This window comes from Diceros bicornis, chromosome 31 (genome assembly GCF_020826845.1).
Source record: "Diceros bicornis minor isolate mBicDic1 chromosome 31, mDicBic1.mat.cur, whole genome shotgun sequence".
Classification (NCBI taxonomy): domain Eukaryota; kingdom Metazoa; phylum Chordata; class Mammalia; order Perissodactyla; family Rhinocerotidae; genus Diceros; species Diceros bicornis.
The window spans coordinates 15,686,430-15,707,186 of NC_080770.1; the positions used below are offsets into that span (position 1 = coordinate 15,686,430).

The 20,757-nt window shown below is 37.4% G+C and overlaps 1 protein-coding gene and 1 pseudogene across 1 annotated transcript; both read left to right on the forward strand.

The window, feature by feature from the left end:
• The first annotated feature begins 588 nt into the window (after window positions 1–588).
• LOC131395334 (olfactory receptor 5B2-like) lies at window positions 589–2,247 on the forward strand (annotated as a pseudogene).
• A 10,457-nt stretch (window positions 2,248–12,704) lies between these two features.
• Window positions 12,705–13,652, forward strand: LOC131395335 (olfactory receptor 5B12-like). Its single transcript, XM_058527250.1, has one exon. It carries the CDS (start codon window positions 12,708–12,710, stop codon window positions 13,650–13,652), a length of 945 nt encoding a protein of 314 aa, XP_058383233.1. The 5' UTR covers window positions 12,705–12,707.
• The last annotated feature ends 7,105 nt before the right edge of the window (window positions 13,653–20,757 follow it).

The window sequence follows — 20,757 nt, forward strand, 5'->3', positions numbered from 1 at the left end:
GACTTAAACACAGTTAAGACCAGTGGACTTGGGAATCGATATGCCTGGGTACAAACCTTGGTTTTGGCAGTAATAATTTTGTAAACTTAAATATATTACTCAACTTCTGTGCTTCATATGTTAAATGGGGTTAATAATTAATGAATTCCATAGGGTTGTTGAGAATAATAAATGAATATACATATAGAATATCTTGAGCAGTTCTTACACATAAGCAACATATATTTAAGCATTTACAAGCTCAGGAAAACTGAACTGACAGATACAGTCATTCAAGACATTTCATCTCAACCAAGACATTACATTTTTACATTTCAGTTTACAAATTTACAAAATTTAAAAGTTGGAAAACGATCCATGAAGATCTTTCAGCTTCAAAAGTGTGAAACTCTACAGATAATTTGTGCCTTAAACTTTATTGTCTAATCGATACTATAGACCTGTAGAATCTTGACATATAAATTATTGCTATAATGAAAATGAATACATATAATATTAAATGAATTTCACTTCACTTTCTTATTTGTTTATCACTTTTCTTTTATTTCTCATTGCTACAGGGCATCCTGTGGTTCCCAAATTTCACCCATGGAGAACAATACAGCAGTGACTGAGTTCATCCTGCTGGGACTAATCAATGCCAGAACTGCAAGTCCCCCTCTTTATAATGTTCACTCTCATTTATCTCATCAATGTGGTTGGAAACCTGGGAATGATCCTCTTGATTCTCTTAGACTCTCATCTCCACATTCCCATGTACCTTTTTCTTAGTAACCTGTCTCTGGTGGACTTTGGTTACTCCACAGCTGTCACTCACAAGGTGATGACTGGGTTCCTGTTAGGAGACAAGGTCATCTCCTACAATGCATGTGCTGCTCAGATGTTCTGTTGCACAGTCTTTGCCACTGTGGAAAGTTATCTCTTGGCCTCAATGGCCTATGACTGCTAGGCAGCAGTGTGTAAACCCCCACATTACACCACCATCATGACAACAGGTGTGTGTGCTGGTCTGGCTATAGACTCCTATGTCTGTGCTTTCCTGAATGCCTCCATCCACACTGGAACATTTTCAAGCTCTACTTCTGTAGGTCCAATGTGGTTGATCACTTTTTTGTGATATTCCAGCAGTCGTGCTTTGTGATGCTGTGAGAGACATATTAGTGAGCTGATCCTTGTTGTTTTGGTAGGTTTTAACATCCTTTTGCTCTCCTGGTAATCTTGATTTCCTACCTATTCCTACCTGTACATAGGATTGTCGCCATCCTGAAGATGCCCTCATTTGGGGAATACCCGAAGGCTTTATCCACCTTTATCTCATCTCACTGCAGTCTCCATCTTCTATGGGACAGTCATCTTTATACACTGCCAGCCCAGTTCCAATCATTCCATGGACACAGACAAAATCGCATCTGTGTTCTATACAATGATCATCCCCAGGCTAAATCTTGTAGTCTGAGGAACAAAGAGATCAAGAGTGCTTTCAGGGGGCTGGCCTGGTTGCACAAGTGGTTAAGTGCGCACGCTCCACTGCAGCGGCCTGGGGTTCGCTGGTTTAGATCCCAGGCGCACACGGATGCACCACTTGTCAAGCCATGCTGTGGCGGTGTCCCATATAAAGTGGAGGAAGATGGGCATGGATGTTAGCCCAGGGCCAGTCTTCCTCAGCAAAAAGAGGAGGATTGGCAGATGTTAGCTCAGGGCCAATCTTCCTCACAAAAAAAAAAAGTGCTTTCAGGAAGGTTGTTGAGAAAGCAAAATTGCCTCTAGGCTTCACATCTTAAAGTTATAGGATCCACAATAATCTAATTTCATTCCTGTCAGATCTTCTCCATACATTAACTCACATTTTATGGTCCACACTGCATTTAAATTACAGAGGTGATACGCTTTCCTCTTCAAAATCTGTCAACTAGCAAAAAGAAAATAATATTTCCAGATATGCCATATCTGAATGAGGATGGCCAAAAGGGACCTTAAAATTTTTTAGATCCTGCTTGTCCTAAAACTTATTTATTCATTTGTTCACATTTCTCTATCATATGCCAGAGCAAGTATATTTGTAAAACAGGGCTCAAAACAATGAATAGAAGTACATGCAAGGATCCCATGTGTGCACATACACACCAGTGGGAAATTTGATAAAAGAGGTAGATAGAGTATGGCTATTTTTTAATAAAACCTTGAAATAATTAATTGTAGTAACAGAATATAAATTTATGTCTAACTTATTTTTACTTTTCTAGTTAAAAAACACTATTGCAAGAGTCCAAAATGAAGAAAAATATGACATAGAGTTTTAATAAAGGAATAAACTCTCTGTTGGCATATTTTTTTCAGAGCTAAGTATAGCATCTTGAAGGAGTTAATATTTCTATCTTCAGGAAGACATTTGGTAGAGAAAGTATGGTCACATAATTTTCAAAAGCAAGAAGACCAGAGTACAAAAATGGTATTGATTGATAATACAGGAATTTTTCAATTTTACCGTGTATAACTATCAACTCTTCATCTTAAAAAAAAAAAATGCACCAAGTAATGATAATGTTATTCTTTTTGTTCTCTGGACATACCACGAAATGGCTAATGTCACTCATGCATGGATACTTTAGTTTTAGATGAGCTACATCATGTCTTACCACTCTCCTACTCATTCACTCCACTTCATTCACATAGTTCCTTGCTATTCCTGGACAGCTCCAAGCATGCTCCTGCCTCCAGGTCTTTTTTTATTTTTTTTTTTTTTTATTGGTTTATAACATTGTAAAAATTTCTGGTGTACATCATTGTACTTCTATTTCTGCATAGATTACATCATGTTCACCACCAAGGGACGAATGGATAAAGAAGATGTGGTATATATACACAATGGAATACTACTCAGCCATAAGAAACGATGAAATCCAGCCATTTGTGCCTCAGGGTCTTTGCACTTGCTGTTGCCAGTGTTCAGAAAGCTCCCTCACTTCCTTCAAGTCTTTGCTTAAGTCTTACTGTATCATAGTCCCTCTACCCCCTAATGCACACTGTTCCCTCCTTGCTTTATTCTACATAGTCCTGATCAGTACTGAACTATTGTTATTATTATTATTAATTTGTTCACTTGTTCATCTATCTCCCTACCAAGAACATGCCTTACACTAGAGGAGTGACTTTGCTTCTTAACTAACAACTTCCCGCCCCAGTACGAAAATTTTGGCCTGATTCATGCTAATTTCTCAGTAAAAATTTGTTAAATTAATAAATCAATTAACTAATTAAGCTTTGAGTCCAGGAGTCAATATATTTGATCCACTGATCATTTACTTCATTGCCTATTAATTAATTCTTTAGAAAAGAGTTTTAGAGCATTTCGTGGGACTTAACTAGTTTTTTTGTCAATTTTCTCAATCACTACTTGCATTCCCCCACTTTTGGAATAAATTTTTTTTAATTCTTTCCTATTTCAATAAAATTAGAAATATTGAAAATCTCAAGAATTATAAAACTGTGCTTGAATGTCCTGAGAAGGACATGCTGATATTAGTGGGGACACTGTATTGTGACACAAATACTCCCTTCTGGCTCCAAAGTGTATAAAAATGGTGTTTTCTCCTACTGGAAATATTTTTAATAATTATTTTAAATATATTATTAAATTTTAGAATAATTTTGATTTCAAAAAATTTGCTGTGCTATTACAGACAAGTCCTGCATTCCTCTTGCCCAGTTTCCCCTATTGTTAACATCTTACTTTATCATGATACATCTGTCGAAACTAAGAAACTGACATTGGCACATCGTTATTATTTAAAATTCAAGAATTTAATCAGATTTTATTATATTTCAAATAACGTCCTTTTTCTCTTCCAAGATCCAATCCAGGAAACAACATTGCGCAGAGTCCCCATGTCTCCTTAGTCTCCTCTGATCTGTGACAGTTTCTCAGTCTTTATTTTTTTTTTTTTTTCATTTCCTTAATAGCTTTGAGAAATACTGGTCAGGCACTTTGTAGAGTGTCTTTCCATTTGCGTCTGTTTGATTCTTTTTTCTCATGATTAGACAGAAGTTACAGGTTTAGAGGAAGAATAAGAAGTGCCGTCTCACCACATCCTATCAGGGAATATATGTTACCAGCATGACTTGTCACTGGGGATGTTAACCTTGATCACCCAACCAAGATCTTTTTGCAAGTTTATTCACTGTAAATTTACCTGTTTTCCACATTCTATACTCTATTCTTTGCAAGCTAGTTGCAAAGTCCAGGCCACACTCAAGGTGGCTGGATAGTACACTTTCCCTCCTGGGGTTGTCGTTAGTGCCCCAGAGTCGAGTCGATTCCAACTCCCAGTGACCCTGTCAACAGCAAAGCAAAATCCTGCCTGGTCTGTTTGCACTATCCTCTCACCTTCCAGCGCTATATCAGACAATGCTCTGCTGCTATTCATCGGGTTTTCATGGCCAATTTTTTTCAGAAATGGGTGACCAAGTCCTTTTTCCTAGTCTGTCTTAGTCTGGAAACTCCACTGAAACCTGTCCACCATGGTTGTCCCTGCTGGTATTTAAAATACTGGTAGCATATCTTTCAGCTTCAGAGCAGCATGCAGCTGCCACAGAATGACAACTAACAGACAGGTTGTGTGTTTCCTTGCCTGAGAAAGGAAGCCCAGGACAAGATGGGCCCCTCCTGGGGGAGACCTAAATATGTATTTAGAATTCTTCCAAAAGAATGAATAGACTTGTTTGTCTGTTTTATCCACAAGGACTCATTTTTCGTTTTTTGTTTTTTTTTTTTGGTGAGGAAGATCAGCCCTGAGCTAACATCCATGCTAATCCTCCTCTTTTTGCTGAGGAAGACTGGCTCTGAGCTAACATCTATTGCCAATCCTCCTCCGTTTTTTTTTTTTTTTCCCCAAAGCCCCGGTAGATAGTTGTATGTCATAGTTGCAAGGACTCATTTATTTTTGTTTTACACTTTGGTTATAATTCAGTACTACATTATTTATTTTATTGCTTGACCTGTTCCATCTTTGGCCATTCGGAGCACTTTCAGTTTGACCTCTCTTTCCTTTCAATATGCCCCCATCATTTTGTTTTTCGTTTTGGTTTGGTTTTGTTTTCTTCTTTCTGGAACTACTAGGTACTCTGGGGTCATCTTGTATTTTTCCTGTCCCAACCCTAAATTTAGTTAATTGTTAAGAGTCCTACTTCCTTTTGTTAAAGAATGATATCTAAGAAATAAGATCTGAGTGTTGAGTATACTCATTGCTATGAAGGGTCACTTCCAGGCCCTCTAAGTACATAGAGCTATAAAATATAGGTGTGTATATTTGTATCCGTGTACACACAAAAATCTATCAAATCTATACTTCTTTCTATATCAGTTCAGACACACAAAGAGAAGAAAGACACAGAGAGAGAGAGAGCACGCTAAACATGACTTCGTACTAAAGTCTCTAATATAATCCACTTTATTTCAGCCCTCTGCATTACTGCTCTGCCAACTCTTGTTTATTTGTTCAACTCCAGTATACAAGTAAAGCCATTCCAAAATTATTAACCAGTACCCCTGTGAGCAACAACTTTATCAATTGGAGTACAGTCTTTTTGTAAAGTTCCTTTAATTTTTAGTCTGTGTAGTGGACAGTTTCCAGTCAACATATTTTTCTAAAATTACTTATGTCAGCCTTTTTTCCCTCCCCTTTCAGTGGATTAGATTCTTTTGTAAAAGTCTGTATTTCGTTCTGGGGCCCCTCAACCTTCAAGTTGATTTTTTTTACTTGTAAACATTAAAGTTCACTCTTAGTGAGTAATGTACAGTTCTGTAGGTTTTGATAAATACATAAATTCATGTATCTGCCATCCCAATACCATAGAGAATAATTCGAATACTCTAAAAATCCCCCATGTGTTCCTTTATAGACAACAACTCTCCCTTCTCCTAACCCCTGTATACAACTAACATGTGCCCTCCCTATAGACCCCAGCTCTGTGGAACCACAAAAGACCCCAAATAGCTAAAGTAATCTTGATAAAGAAGAACAAAGCTGGAGGCATCACACTTCCTGATTTCAAATTATATTACAAAGCTATAGTAATTGAAACAGTATGAGTCTGACATAAAAACAGAGACATAGAACAATGGAACAGAATATAGCTCAGAAATACATCCACACATATGCAGTCAAGTCACTCTCAACAAAGGTGCCAAGAATAAACAATGGAAAAAGAATAGTCTCTTCAATAAATGGTGTTGAGAAAACTGGATAGACATATGCAAAAGAATGATATTAAACCATTATCTTATACCACACACAAAACTCAACTCAAAGTGGATTAGAGACTTAAACATAAGACCTGAAACCATAAAACACATAGAAGAAAACACAGGGGAAAAATTCCTTGACATTGGTCTTGGCAATAATTTTTTGGATCTGACACCAAAAGCACAAGCAACAAAAGTAAAAGTAAATAAGACTACATCAAACTAAAAAGTCTGCACAGGAACAGAAACAATCACAAAATAAAAAGACAATGTACCAAATAGGAGAAAATATTTTCAAGCCATATATTCAATAGGTTAGTATCCAAAATATATAATGAACTCAGACAACTCAATAGCAAGAAAAGAAATAATTCTATTAAAAATGAACAAAGGATCTGAATAGACATTTTTTGAAAGAAGACATACCAATGGCCAACAGGTATATGAAAATATGCCTAAATCGCTAATCATCAGTGATATGAAGATCAAAACCACAATGAGTTATCCACCTCACACCTGTTAGGACAGCTATTAGGAAATAGTCAAAAGATAACAAGTGTTGTTCATTCATCTACTGTTGGACGCTTAGGTTGCTTTCATATCTTGGCTACAATAAATAATGCTGCAATGAACATAGGGGTGCATATGTCTTTTCAAATTAGTGTTTTTGTTTTCTTCACATAAATACCCAGAAGTTGATTTGCTGGATTGTGTGGTAGCTCTATTTTTAATTTTTTGAGGAAGCTCCACACTATTTCTCATAGTGGCTACACCAATTTACATTCCCAACAGTGCACAAGACTTCCCTTTTCTCCACATCCTCACCAACGCTTGTTATTTTTTGTCTTTTTCACACTCGCCATTCTGACAGGTATGAGATGATATCTTATTGTGGTTTTGATTTGCGTTTCCCTGATGATTAGTGATGTTGAGCATCTTTTCATGTACCTGGTGGCCATTTGTATGTCTTCTTTGGAAAAATGTCTATTCAGGTCTTCGGCCCATTTTTAACTGGATTTTTTTACTTTAAGTTGTATCAGTTCTTTATACATTTTGAATATTAACCCTTTATGTGATAAATTATTTGCAAATATCTTCTCCCATTCAGTAGGTTGCCTTTTCATTTTGCTGCTGATTTCCTTCACTGTGCAAAAGCTTTTTAGTTTGATGTTGTCCCATTTGTTTATTTTTGCTTCTGTTGCCCTTGCCTGAGGAGAAAGATCAAAAAAGATATCACTAATACTGATATCAAAGAGCTTACTGCTCATATTTTCTTCTGGGAGTTTTATGTTTCAGGCATTATATTCAAGTCTTTAATCCATTTTGAGTTTATTTTTGCATACAGTGTAAGATAGTGGTCCAATTTTATTCTTTTGCTTGTAGTTGTCCAATTTTCCCAACACTGTTTATTGAAGTTAAAGAAGATCTATGAAAGAAGATCTATTCTTTCCCCATTATTTTAGATGAATGGATAAAGAAGATGTGGTATGTAAATATATGATGGAAATTGCTAAGCCAAAAAAAGAATGAAATCTTGCCATCTGCAACCACATGGATGCACCTAGAGGGTATTATGCTAAATGAAATAAGTCAGACAGAGAAAGGCAAATACCATACAATTTTACTTATATGTGGAATCTAAAAAACAAAACAAATGAACAAATAAAACCAAACAGAAGGAAACTCGTAGATACAAAGAACAAATTGGTGGTTGCCAGAGAGGAGGGGGTGGGAGGATGGGCACAATAGGTGAAGGGGCTTAAGAGAAATAAAATGTCATAAGAATATAATGTATAGCATAAGGAATATAGTCAATAATACTATAATAATTTTGAATGATGACAAATGGATACTAGACTTGCTATGTTGATCATTTCGTAATGCGTATAAATGTCAAATCACTATATTGTACACCTGAAATTAATATAATATTGTATGTCAACTGTACTTCTAGATGAACGACCTCACTACACTCACTCCCATTGAGCACTCAGTCCAACGTCTTGCACACAATATCCTGCCCTCAACAGAAAGTTGACATACATGACTAAGAGACCGTATTCACACTTCAGTTCCCATGATACTGATCAAATAACATTATCTTGTGTTTGTCATCTTGTCATAGGTGCTTCTCATGAGGATTCCCAAGTGACTTTAATGGAGAACATTTCAGAAGTGACTGAATTCATTCTTCATTTGACCATCTATATTTTGTTTTCCATTTCCTACCATCATCTATGCAACGTGATTGCACAGCTCAAACTTGTAACAGCCACTCTTGACTCCATCAATAAAAGAGAGATGATTCTGCTTGAGAGATAATTCTGCTGAGATGACCATGAAGAGGAAAGAATGGATCCATCCCTTAGTTGTAAAAAAAAAAGAAAAAAACCTCCCTAAGTATCCACAGACCAGCTCTTTAGTGGTAAGACAAATGAGTATTTAAAAAAAAAAAATCCTGGGGAGATTTCCAGGCTCTAAGGAAAGAACTAGATATGAGAATGCTTGCTTGAGGTCTTGGTCACCTAAACCAGAGATTTTAGTGAGGTTTTTATTTTTTGTTGCCCAACTTGGTTGTGGCACCACTGATTTGATGATTGGGGGCTCTTCCCTTTTCCATTCCCCATGTCTTCATAAGCACTCTCAGATAAAATATATACAAACATTATCCTCTGATATCTCCAGTGGATCAGGTTAGGCTAATCTGGGATCAGGAGCCTCCTGAGATATCCATTCATATGACACTAAATGTTTCCCCTGAGAGATTTGTTGTGTGAGAAGGTCATTGTCTCTGCCTTGATATTTGCAAGAACACAAAGCCCAAGTTATGTTCCACAACCGAGCTCCACAGGTGGGAAGGAGTTTCCAGCATGATGCTTTCCTGGATGTGAACTTCTGGTCAACATTCTGGGCATGAAGGCTTTCCACACTCCCTCCTTTGTATCCTCATTTGTCTGTTCCTAGGAGCAAAGTAAGTATCAAGAAAACATACAATCACAGCCAGTTAGAATGGGAAGGGGCTCTAGAAAGTCCAACTGTTTTTATTTTACAAATGAGGAAAATAAAGCCCAGCGAGGTTAAAGAGCTAGACCACAGACACCCTGTTAGCTAGTCATCTTCTTTCCACGGTACTGTGCTGTTCTATAGCACCCAGATTCCCATGCTCATTACAATCAGGTGTTTTATATAAATGATTGGAGTGATGGTTAGACTCAAAAAGGTGACTTCACCTCCCAATTCTCTTTTGTTTAGAATGTGCTACACGAGGAGCAGTGCAAATATTATAGCTCCATTTCTGAATTTCAGAGGTTGTAGAACTGTCAGCATCTATTTGGGGATCTCAAATGTAAAGCCATTTTCTTTAGAAACATCAAAGTTTGGACATTCAACATTTTTGGCTGAACATCTTGCAGTTACCAAGAAGAGATGAGGTAAACTATGTACAGTAATGGCTCAGATTGCCTGATTTTAAAATGTTAGTATCTTTTATGAATTTTAAATAACTTTCATATTCATAGTCACATCAGAGCATAATAGCAGCCTAAGAGGGAGACGGATAATGTTTTTCATCTTATGAATTAAGAAGATCAGGCCAGGGGCAGGCCTACACCCAGCTGATTATCAATAGAACTAGATTAGAATTGATCTTGTGTTTGTAGTACAATCTTAACCACTCCACTAATCCTCTGAATTTCTGGATCAAAAGGAGCCATTCTATATTTAGTACAGATAAGAAATTTCGTCAATATGTTGGCCATTCCTGGTGCCTCAGTAGAAAACAAAACTTAACTTTTTTAGAAAATAAATTTAAGCAGATTCACATGGTCATGAATTTGGGCCAAATGTGGCAACTCTACCAAACACGGATATTTAAGAATTGGTGAACCAGTCCGAGGATGAAGTAACTTCATGGTCAGTAGGGTGTTCTGGCATATTCTAAGTACTTTTATGATCATTTTGTAACAGTTCACACACATTTTTTGTTGTAGCATTTATCACTTTTGGGGATAATTTTTAGATCTGGCTATCTCTACCCCCTTAAAATGTCAGGAATCATGTTATTCATTTTATGACCCCAGTTGCTGGTACACAGCTGGCTTGCATGCAAAGCCAGCTAGTAGAACGAGAAGAGGGAACCAACACTGAATACTTTCCACATGCCAGACATTGTGTTAGTAGGGCTCCATATGTCATTTAATTTTATCTTTTCAGCTCTGTAAAATAGACACATTAAGTATTATGTGAACTAGGTATGTCAGAGATAATGAAACTGAGATTTGCAGAGTGTAAATAATGTTCCCAAGGCCACATCTCTTCAAAGTTGCTAATCAGTGAGTGACACCTGGACAAATGGAAAAATATATTATTGTACTATACTCCTGTAAATAGTCACCTGAGGCTCTTCTTCTAAATGGTTGTATTATATCTATAATCTGACACATTTTTCCTCTATTTATTTCAGAGTTCAATTCTATCTGTCTCATTTCTACCAATTATTTTTGCACATTACTCTCTAATTGTAACTTGATCATGCCGTGTATTTTAATAATTACTAATAACCATCTGCCTATAATTGCCTGTTTATACTGTTATATTTACCAGTTCATGCTTTTATCCATGATGTATCTTCTGCCTGGTATATTACTAGTAGTAGTAGTAGTAGTAGTAGTAGTAGTAGTAGTAGTAGTAGTAGTAGTAGTAGTAATGGTAGTAGTAGTAGTAACAGTAGTTGTCATAGTAGTAACAGTAGTTGTAGTAGTAGCAATAGTAGAAGTAGTAGCAATAGTAGTGATAAGTCTGACTTCTTGAGTACTTACTGTATAATTAACATTATTTTAAGTGTTTTGCATACTCTGAATTATTCTACTCATCTAACTTAGAAGCTCAAAGTTGTTTTTCCCACTTAGAAGATGAAGAAGCTGTAATACAGGAAAGTTAATTAACTTGACCCACTATTTTAAAAAGGCTGCTTAATATTATGGATTTTAGACCATACTGCCTGGGTTCAAATCCCATTTCTACCATCAGATTTGTTACTTGGGCAAGTAATTTATCTCTTTAAACCTCAGCTCCAATTGAAGTGAAATGGGTTTCATAATACTACCTTACTCACAGAATTGCTAAATGTACTAAATGATTTGATATATGTGGACAGCTTATAACAGTTCTTGACACAGAGTAAGTGCTATGTGTTTGCTATTATAACTAACAATCATTATTATTATTTCTTTAGTCTCCAAGCCACGACTCATGAGTTATCATCTCCAGAAAGCCTTTCTTGATTTGATCTAACCACACATCCTTTCTACTTTCAAAGAGCCCTTGGCATACCTCTACTTTAGAAATACATTATAATTAACATATATTTGAGATATAGGTCTCTCCCACTAGGCTATCCTTAAAGACAAGAGCTATATAATATCCTTAAGTATTGCTAATCTAGGAGAAATGAAGGTGACAAGACTCTAGAGTCAGGAATGTCTCTTGGATTGAGAAAGCCTCTCCTACTATAACCACGGCAGCCACAATAAGCTGTCAGCTGAGCTACCACTAGTGGTGAGCACAACCAGATAGACTACGTAATATGGCTGGAGATCTATGGCTTGGTTGTGGGCACAGAATCTCCAGGTGAGAACAAAAGCAACTCTTCCACCTTCCCTCCCCAAAAATAAAGCAAAGGCATAGATGATGGTGGAAGAGGGAAAACATCAGCTTATGAGAAAAAATAGACTGTAACATGAAGAGAAAACTACGAAAGTTTCCTTCAACCTTTTAAAAAACTGTCCCTTTAGTTTTAGAGTCATTGAAAGATGCCAAAACATCAGTAAGAAGGTGCCAGAAATCCTGAAGTTTCCTTTAAGGGCCAAGGGTTGAAGTGGAGCTCCCAATTAAGAGCCTTCATGAATTAGAAAGAAAAACGTGGATGCCCTTAAAGCAGAGCTCTGAATCACTGTATATCTTCAGCTAGTATGAACAATCTGGTGAGGGGTCCCTCAGGGATGGCAAATGTATTTGATGGGGCTTGTCAGCATCATATACCAACAACTGACAAAATGTTTCCTATATTTACTTTCTGTTGATTAAGCTTTCTATGTATATCTTATGCAAAAGTGCTTGTAAGATACAGCAGCAAGTAGTGAAAAAGAGTCCTAATAATGTAATAGAGTATACCATGCAGTGAGCAAGCTGAAACGTGGCCCAGAGTCATAATATGTTGCCCTGTGGCAGCTCCAGTCAGCAAGGATATTCCAGCATCCTTCTACCCATTCTAGCTGAATAATGTCACTCAACCTACCCCTACCGACCATTTGGTCCAACTTCTTGCACATGACCTCCTGCCCTCTACAGGAAGCTGACATACATGAGCAAGAGATCTTGTTCACAATTCGGTTCCCATTATAGGGGATTATCTTGTGTTTGTCATCTTGTCATAGGGGTCTCTCATGATGATTCCCAAGTGACTTTGATGGAGAACATTTCAGAGGTGACTGAATTCGTTCTTGTGGGGTTGACAGATGCTCTAGAGATGCAGGTCCCTTTGTTTATAATCTTCACTCTCATTTACTTCATCACTCTGGTTGGGAACCTGGGGATGATCATGTTGATTCTGTTGGACTCTCGACTCCACAGTCCCATGTACTTTTTTCTCAGTAATCTCTCCCTGGTGGACTGTGTTTATGCATCAGCTGTCACTCCTAAGGTAATGGTGGGGTTTCTCACAGGAGATAAGATCATTTCCTACAATGCATGTGCTGCCCAGATGTTCTTTTTTGCAGCCTTTGCCACCAGTGAAAGTTTCCTCCTGGCCTCAATGGCCTTTGACCGCCAGATGGCAGTGTGTAAACCCCTGCATTACACCACCACCATGACAAGTATTGTGTGTGCCTTACTGGTTGCTGGCTCTTACATCTGTGGACTTTTACAATCTTCCATTCATGTTGCCTTCACTTTCCACCTCTCTTTCTGTCATTCCAATGTGGTTCATCACTTTTTCTGTGACATTCCCCCACTACTGGCTCTCTCTTGCTCTGATATCCACATAAATGAGATTGTGCTATTGACATTGGCAGCGTTCAATATCTTCTTCACTATCTTGGTTATCTTGAACTCTTACCTTCTCATTTTTATTGCTATCCTAAGAACACACTCAGCTGAGGGACAGAAGAAGGCCTTCTCCACCTGTGCATCCCATCTAAGCACTGTTTCCATCTTCTACGGGACAATCATTTTCATGTACTTACAGCCGAATTCTAGTCATTTCATGGACACAGACAAAATGTCATCTGTATTCTATACTATGATCTTCCCCATGATGAACCCTCTGGTCTACAGCTTGAGGAACAAAGAAGTCAAAAGTGCATTCAAAAATGTATTTGAAAAAGCAAAGTCTTCATTGAGCTTCACCCACTAATTTTAAACAGCATGCAAACTATTTGAAATTTGATTTTTAGATCTAAGAATATTTTTGAACTTTAATTTGTTCTTGTTTTTAATTGCTCTGAGAAGTTCCCTCCCAAATAAACTGATTATATTCATGCTTTGGGAATACAACTGGGTAGGAGAAATTTTGGATGTCTTTTTCCAGAAATATGATGTTACTTCAATGTTAGGATCAGGATTATAATCCTAAATACTATAGAATCCCACACTACATCACTTTATTGGTATAAAGTGCTTTTCAGGTAAATCTAATAAGTGTATCACACCAAAATTACATTTTCAATAATTGGAAACCTAAAGAACTCATGATTCTGTACATAGTGCAGAGGCATGGCTCTTAGTCATTCATGCCTAAAAGTGACCTTGAGAGACGTTGAAATGTAGAATCCCAGAATCTAATTCCAAGTATTCTATTTTAGTATATTTCTAGTGGAGCCCACAGATCTGAATAACTACCCCTTACCACCCACATATACCTAGATCCTGAGCTTAGATAGCCAAAAATGCCAGTGGTGAGTTTGGATAGTGAGGGATACTGTATAAGCTAAATCTATTTAGTTCCTGATTTTCAGAGAGAAAATCACAGTTCAGAGGACAAAAATATATCCATACCTATTCCTTACCTGAGTTCTAATAGATAAAGTTCATATAAGAGAGTCTGGATAGGGAGAACTGCTTGCATTCTTAGCAAGCTTCCCCTGGATTTCAAATGAGGTTACTGTACAGGTCACACTTTGGGAACTGTTTCTCTAGAGCAGTGGTTCAAAAGCATCATTACCAAACGAGCTGTATCAGTATCACCTGGAATTTTTTAGAAATGCCAGTTATAGGAATCCTACCCCAGGCCTACAGAATCAGAAACTCTAGGAGTGCAGCCAAGCTATCTGTGTTTGAACAAGCCCTCCTGGTGATTCTGAAGCATGCTCAGATTTGAAAACCACTAGACTCAAGCAATCTAGAAACACTAACCTAGAGCAGTAGTTCTCAACCTTGGTTGTACAATACAATAAACTGTGGCAGATTTTTAAAATACTGCTGCCTGGATCTCACCCCCAGACAGTATGATTTAATAGATCTGGGTATAAGAGCTGGGCACCAGGAGATTGTAAAATGCAGTCACTTCCCCAGAGCCTGATACACAGAAGAGATTGAGACAAAAAAGATAATGTTCATTTAGCATCTAGTGCCAGCCCAATTATTTGCATATGCCATCTCAATCAAGTCCCACACTAACTCTGAGAGGATCAACTATACACAGAAGAAGAAACAGAGGCCCAGACGTGGGTAGATGGTGTCAAAGCGAGAATTTTGAACCCAAGCCTGCAGAACTCCAAAGCACATGCTTTCCAGTTTAGTTCAGCTAACAATTGTTTAACACCATAGCATACCATAGTGGGCATAAAGGATATTAAGATGAAAGAAATTCTCTTTTATCAAGCACCACTAATCTTCTCAGTATAAGACAATTATCTATAACTAAAGCATTAGAGGGACTGAAAGAGACATGAAAAAGTTGGAATAATGTTGGTCTGTTTAAATATGGGAACTGTTTAATCTCCTTCAATGTTGATATTCTGAAGACTCCCCAAAACCTCATTGCTCTTCATAGTTCTAAGTAGGAGCACATTAAACAACGTAGGTTTTGAGTCATCAGGGGTATATAAGGGGATTGGAGCCCTTGTGTTCTTTCATGTATTGCCAATAATTACAATGAAGTCCTTGTTATCTGAGAAGACTTGTCATCCCTGTTTTCTGGAAGCTTTGTGCTACATAATGAGAAGTGTCACTTGGATAAAGAAGCTTAGTTGGAAAATGTGCATGCTCTGGTGAATATCCATTTTTAGGAAGGTCGAAGTCCACAAACCTTAAAATCAGGTGTGTTCACCTTCACCAAATCCCAAAAGTCCCATTGCTTCCCTGAGAAGAAATAGGAAAAGAACAGTAAACGATGAATGTGTTCCCAGAAAGTCTCCATGCCCTGACATTTTAAGTCCTGGTGGGTGGTTTGGGGTAATAGTCACATAGTTGTGGCACATACAGCAGGCAAGTTTAGACACGATTAACTACCCCGTCTAACACCCTGTGTTGGATAACAACAGAATAATGTAACAATTCACCCATCTCCTGTCAAATAGGCTTCTGTAACTTTTTGATAAAAATGAGTAATGAATTTATACAACTAAAAGTTTCTGTCTGGATTATTTCTGAGAATGGAAGCTGCTTAGACTGAATGTTTGTGTGCCCCCAGATTCAGATTTCATATGTTAAATCCTAACACTCGATATAGTAATAGTAGCAGGTGAGGTCTTTGGGACGAGGCAGATTCAATGTCTGGTGAATGAGATTAATGCTCTTATAAAAGAATTCTGAGAGAGCTCCCTTGTTCCTTCTGCCATATGGGGACAGAGCAAAAAGACGGCAATCTATTAACCAGGAAGGGGCTCTCACCAGACACTGATTCTGCTAGCACCTTGATCGTGGACTTCTTAGACTCAAGAACTGTGAGAAATAAATTTATGTTGTTCTTAACAACATAAATATTCAATCTATGGTATTTTGTTATAGAAGCCCAAGCCAACTAAGACAGAGGCATCAGGAATAGCAGAATGAGCTCAAGCTCTCCTGCAAACTACTAACTATGGTTTTGATTCTAACAAGACACTGAACAAAGATCAACAGTGAGGAAAAATCTTTACAGATGTGCTACAGAGGAATAAAATAATATCCTCGGTCACTCAGAGGGGTTCAATGAGGCCAAGACATAGTTTTCTGTAAATTAAAAAATGATCTCTGGAACTGGCACCTAATGGGAATTGTACACTCATGACAACTGGTATTAGTTCATATGTCAGGCTTCTCATCCTCTACCAGGCTTGTGTTTTTTTTAGGAATCATTAAATGCTTATTTGATGAAAAATTAAATGAATGAATGAGGAAATGTGTGACTGGATGATTACATAGGTGAATAAATAAATGAGTGAATGAACTGAGATTGAATAAGTGAGTCAGCACCAAACTGGGTCTCTAATGACTAACTACAGGATTCAAGATCTTTTCATTATGTGTACTCAAAGAGAAGACATCTCTCAGATCACCCCACAATTTTCTCTCTTCCCTCATCCTATGAAAGTACAAACCATGTTCCTTTTCACTAACTAAACCCAATGCTTGTATCTTAGGATAGAGGCAGCACACTTCCTGATTTCATTCCTTGTTACAAAGTTATAGTAATCAATACAGCATGGGATTGGTGTAAAAACAGACACTTAGATCAAATAACAGTGAATATATGAAAAGGAATCAGTTTAGCCTTAGAAATTATAAGAAAATACGTGCATTAAAAAAAAGAACTAAGAGTATAAAAGAGTGGAACCTAGGAAACCAGTTAGAAAAGGCTACAGAAACTCAAGCTGTAGATGATGATAGCCGGGACGAGAGCTGTAGAGGTGGAAGTAGGAGAAAGTCACATTCTGGATCCGTTGGGAATGTGGAGCTGAAAGGATTTGCCAATGGTGTGGAAGTGGGGGTGGAAAAGAAAGGTGGCATGCAGTGAGTTGTCATTTACCTCAGAGGGGAGAAATGGCAAGAAGAGCAGGTTAGTGAGGAAGATCAAGAGCTAACTTTGACATGTCAAATTCTAATTTGATTTGGAGAATTGGAGATTGGAGAAGGCAGGTGACATGCACTTCTAAAGTTCAGGAGAAAGGTTTGGGACAGAGCTACACTTTTGGGAATTGTTATACATACTAGTGTTCACATCAATATTCTCTCATTTTTCATCTTATCTCAATGGCTACTTCTTCTTATTCATTTCATTCTCAATATCTTCCCAAACTTTAAATGTTGGAACGGCCCACAGCTTAGTCCCTGTACCTCCCCCTGCTCTATCACCACTCACTTTCTAGGGGATTTCATCTAGTGTCATGGGTCAAAATTTATCAAAAGACCTAACAATGAATGCTTGGCTTATCATAAATATTACACATTCTGGGCTATGTTTATATAGATCACTGACTGCAGATAGGTTTCACACTACCAAACAAGAAAATTTTGTCTTTACAATTGCTGGTGAAGATAATTATGTTGTTTTTAAAATGTTATGGATATTCTAGTATATTGAAGAAACTGTGGTTCTATGAATGATAAGAGAGAACGCATTCTTCATTAACCTCTGTATGCATTTGATTCATCTATGAGTCATCTATATTATTGCTAAGACAGAGGAGGACTCTCTTGATTGACCACTGTAACAAAAACTATTCAAGCTCATTGTGTTTTTTTTTTTTAATATGTAGCCCAGTACAAAAAACCCTCTGATAACCCTGACTTTGATGGAAACTTTGCAAGACTTATATGATTAGATGAAGAGGTTAAAACGGAAATTCTGTTAGCAGAATCAGGGGAAAAATGGAACATGAAGTCGAAGGAGGTAACTAAGGAGGAACAAATGGAACAACCTGGCTGGGTAAGAGTTAAAATTACAGCGGTAAAATTGTAAAAAAGATAAAAGGGATGAATGGGGTACAATTCTTCAACATGTTTTCCATTCCTTGAGAGAGAAGTAGAAATCATAGCATTTTGAGGTTAGAAGGGACTATGAACATCATCTAGTCTAACCACTCATAATGTAGATGAGGAAACTCAAATATAAAAATCTCCAAAATTTGCCTGAGGTAACTTAGCACTTAAGTGGCAAAGTTCAGTCTAGATTTCACATTCCCAATTGCCCAGGCTAGGACCATTTTCATGCACTCTACGTCTTCTGTGAGTCCTGAGTTGACATGAACGTTTCCCATTGATTGGCCTTACTGGAGCACCCATCTATAGGTTCCTGTTGGGTATAGGTAGAAATGAGACACCATCCTGTGGTCCCCAGAAACCAGTTGTCTGTGATCATCATGTGAAAATTTGCCTATTAACTTTGTCACAGTTGATCAACCCAGGAAACTTCCTCCGAATAATTTTTTAGTTGGATTTGGTTTAAGAAAGGCCACTGGGAAAATGCCTCTTCTTTGGGACCCGTTATTTGTTTTTTTATTTTATTTTTTGTTTATTGCAGTAACATTGGTTTATAACATTGTATAAATTTCAGGTGTACATCATTATACTTCTATTTCTGCATAGATTACATCATGTTCACCACCCAAATACTAATTACAACCCATCACCACACACATGTGCCGAATTATCCCTTTTGCCCTCCTCCCTCCCCCCTTCCCCTCTGGTAACCACCAATCCAATCTCTGTCTCTATGTGTTTGTTTATTGTTGTTATTATCTACTACTTAATGAAGGAAATCATACGGTATTTGACCTTCTCCCTCTGACTTACTTCACTTTGCATAATACCCTCAATGTCCATCCATGTTGTCACAAATGGCTGGATTTCATCGTTTCTTATGGCTGAGTAGTATTCCATTGTGTATATATACCATAGGGCACTAAATTATCTGGCTAAATCAGGCAAGAATGGCCTCTGACTAAAGAGAAGACTGCGGAAGAGGAGATTGGTCCTCCCATGCAGGACTCTGGCTTGGGATAATTCCACAGTGTCCCTATTTTCCTCATATCCTTCTTTATCTTGCCCTATCCCAAGGATGGCTTTCTAAAAGCTGACTCTTTTCCTGAACACCAGCACACTCTTTCCCATCTATATCTCGATATTATGAGGATGCCACCTACTGGTCACTTTTCATTTCTAGGGGATTCTACATATCTGGAGCCCATGTATCCTTATTTCATTTCATCCTTAAAGAACAGGATACGTAGAGTCAGGAAGCATTCTAGGAGAGCTCCCTTAATCATCTATGGCAGGAACTTTTAACATTTCAGCAAAACAAAAATTTTTCCTCTATGAATTTTTTTTGATGGCTGACGGCATGAAGGGAGTTGCAAAGAAGTAAGAAAACATCTTCAGGGACTTGACTTTTTAAAAACGAATTGGCTATTCTTTATCCTAATTGATCTTAAACTACTATGTATAATTCTTTAGAGCAAGGGTAGTCAAACTAGATCTACAGACCAAATTCAGCCTCTTTTTGTACAGCCCTTGACCTAAGAGTGTGTTTTATACTTTAAGAGAAAAGAATGAAAGAGAGAGAAACAGAAGGAGAGAGAGAGGGAGGAAGGAACGAACGAAAGAACAAATGAACAAACGAAGGAACGAACGAATGAACGAATGAACGGACAAAAGGGAAAGGAGAGAGGGAGAAGGGAGAGAGGGAAGGAGGGAGAGAAGACGATACACAATAAACAAGGAACCAAAGTGGCCTACAATGCCTAAAACGTTTACTATCTTGTCCTTTATAGAAAAATGTTTGTCAACTTTAGAGTGTAGAGAGAATTTTCAAGTACATAGAAGAAGGGTTGAATAAAACGAATGGTTTATTGGATTGTATAATTATCCGTACTTCCTCAGATGAGGAAAATGAGGCTTAGATGTGGCTTGTCAACATCATATAGCTGGGAAGTAGTGAAGCTGGGGTCCAACTCAGGTCTTTCCTTTCTAGACCCAAAATACTTGGGTTTGAATCTTGACTCCACCACTGACTAGCCGTTTAATCTCAGACTAGTTACTTAAACTTTTGGGACCTCATTCTTTATCTGAAAAATAGGCAGAAAATATTACCTGCTCCATGATTTACTTGTGAGGTACAACTGAATTAATACATATGGATAGCTTAGAAGAGTGCCTGCACCTTGTGACATAAGCCATTATTATTATATTTGAATATGCTTTCCAAGGCACCTCAAAAGGCTTTCATCAAACACCAGAGACATAAGCTTTGAAAAGTTAAATTTATACATATTTCTTCACATCAGGATTCTCAGAGTCTTTTAATGCTTATTTCCGTTGTGGATCACAAAGAGACAAAATATTTAGTGTTTTCCAAATGTGCTTGACTATGCATACATATATCTACATAGCTATTAATCTATCTGTTTATGTATAAATATATATATATGTCTATATCTATCTATTTATCTATCTCTTTGGTTCTGGTATTATTGCCATAAGCATCTTTGCCCTAGACATCTTTGCCACAAACATTTTCTCTATGTAACTAACTGGCTGTA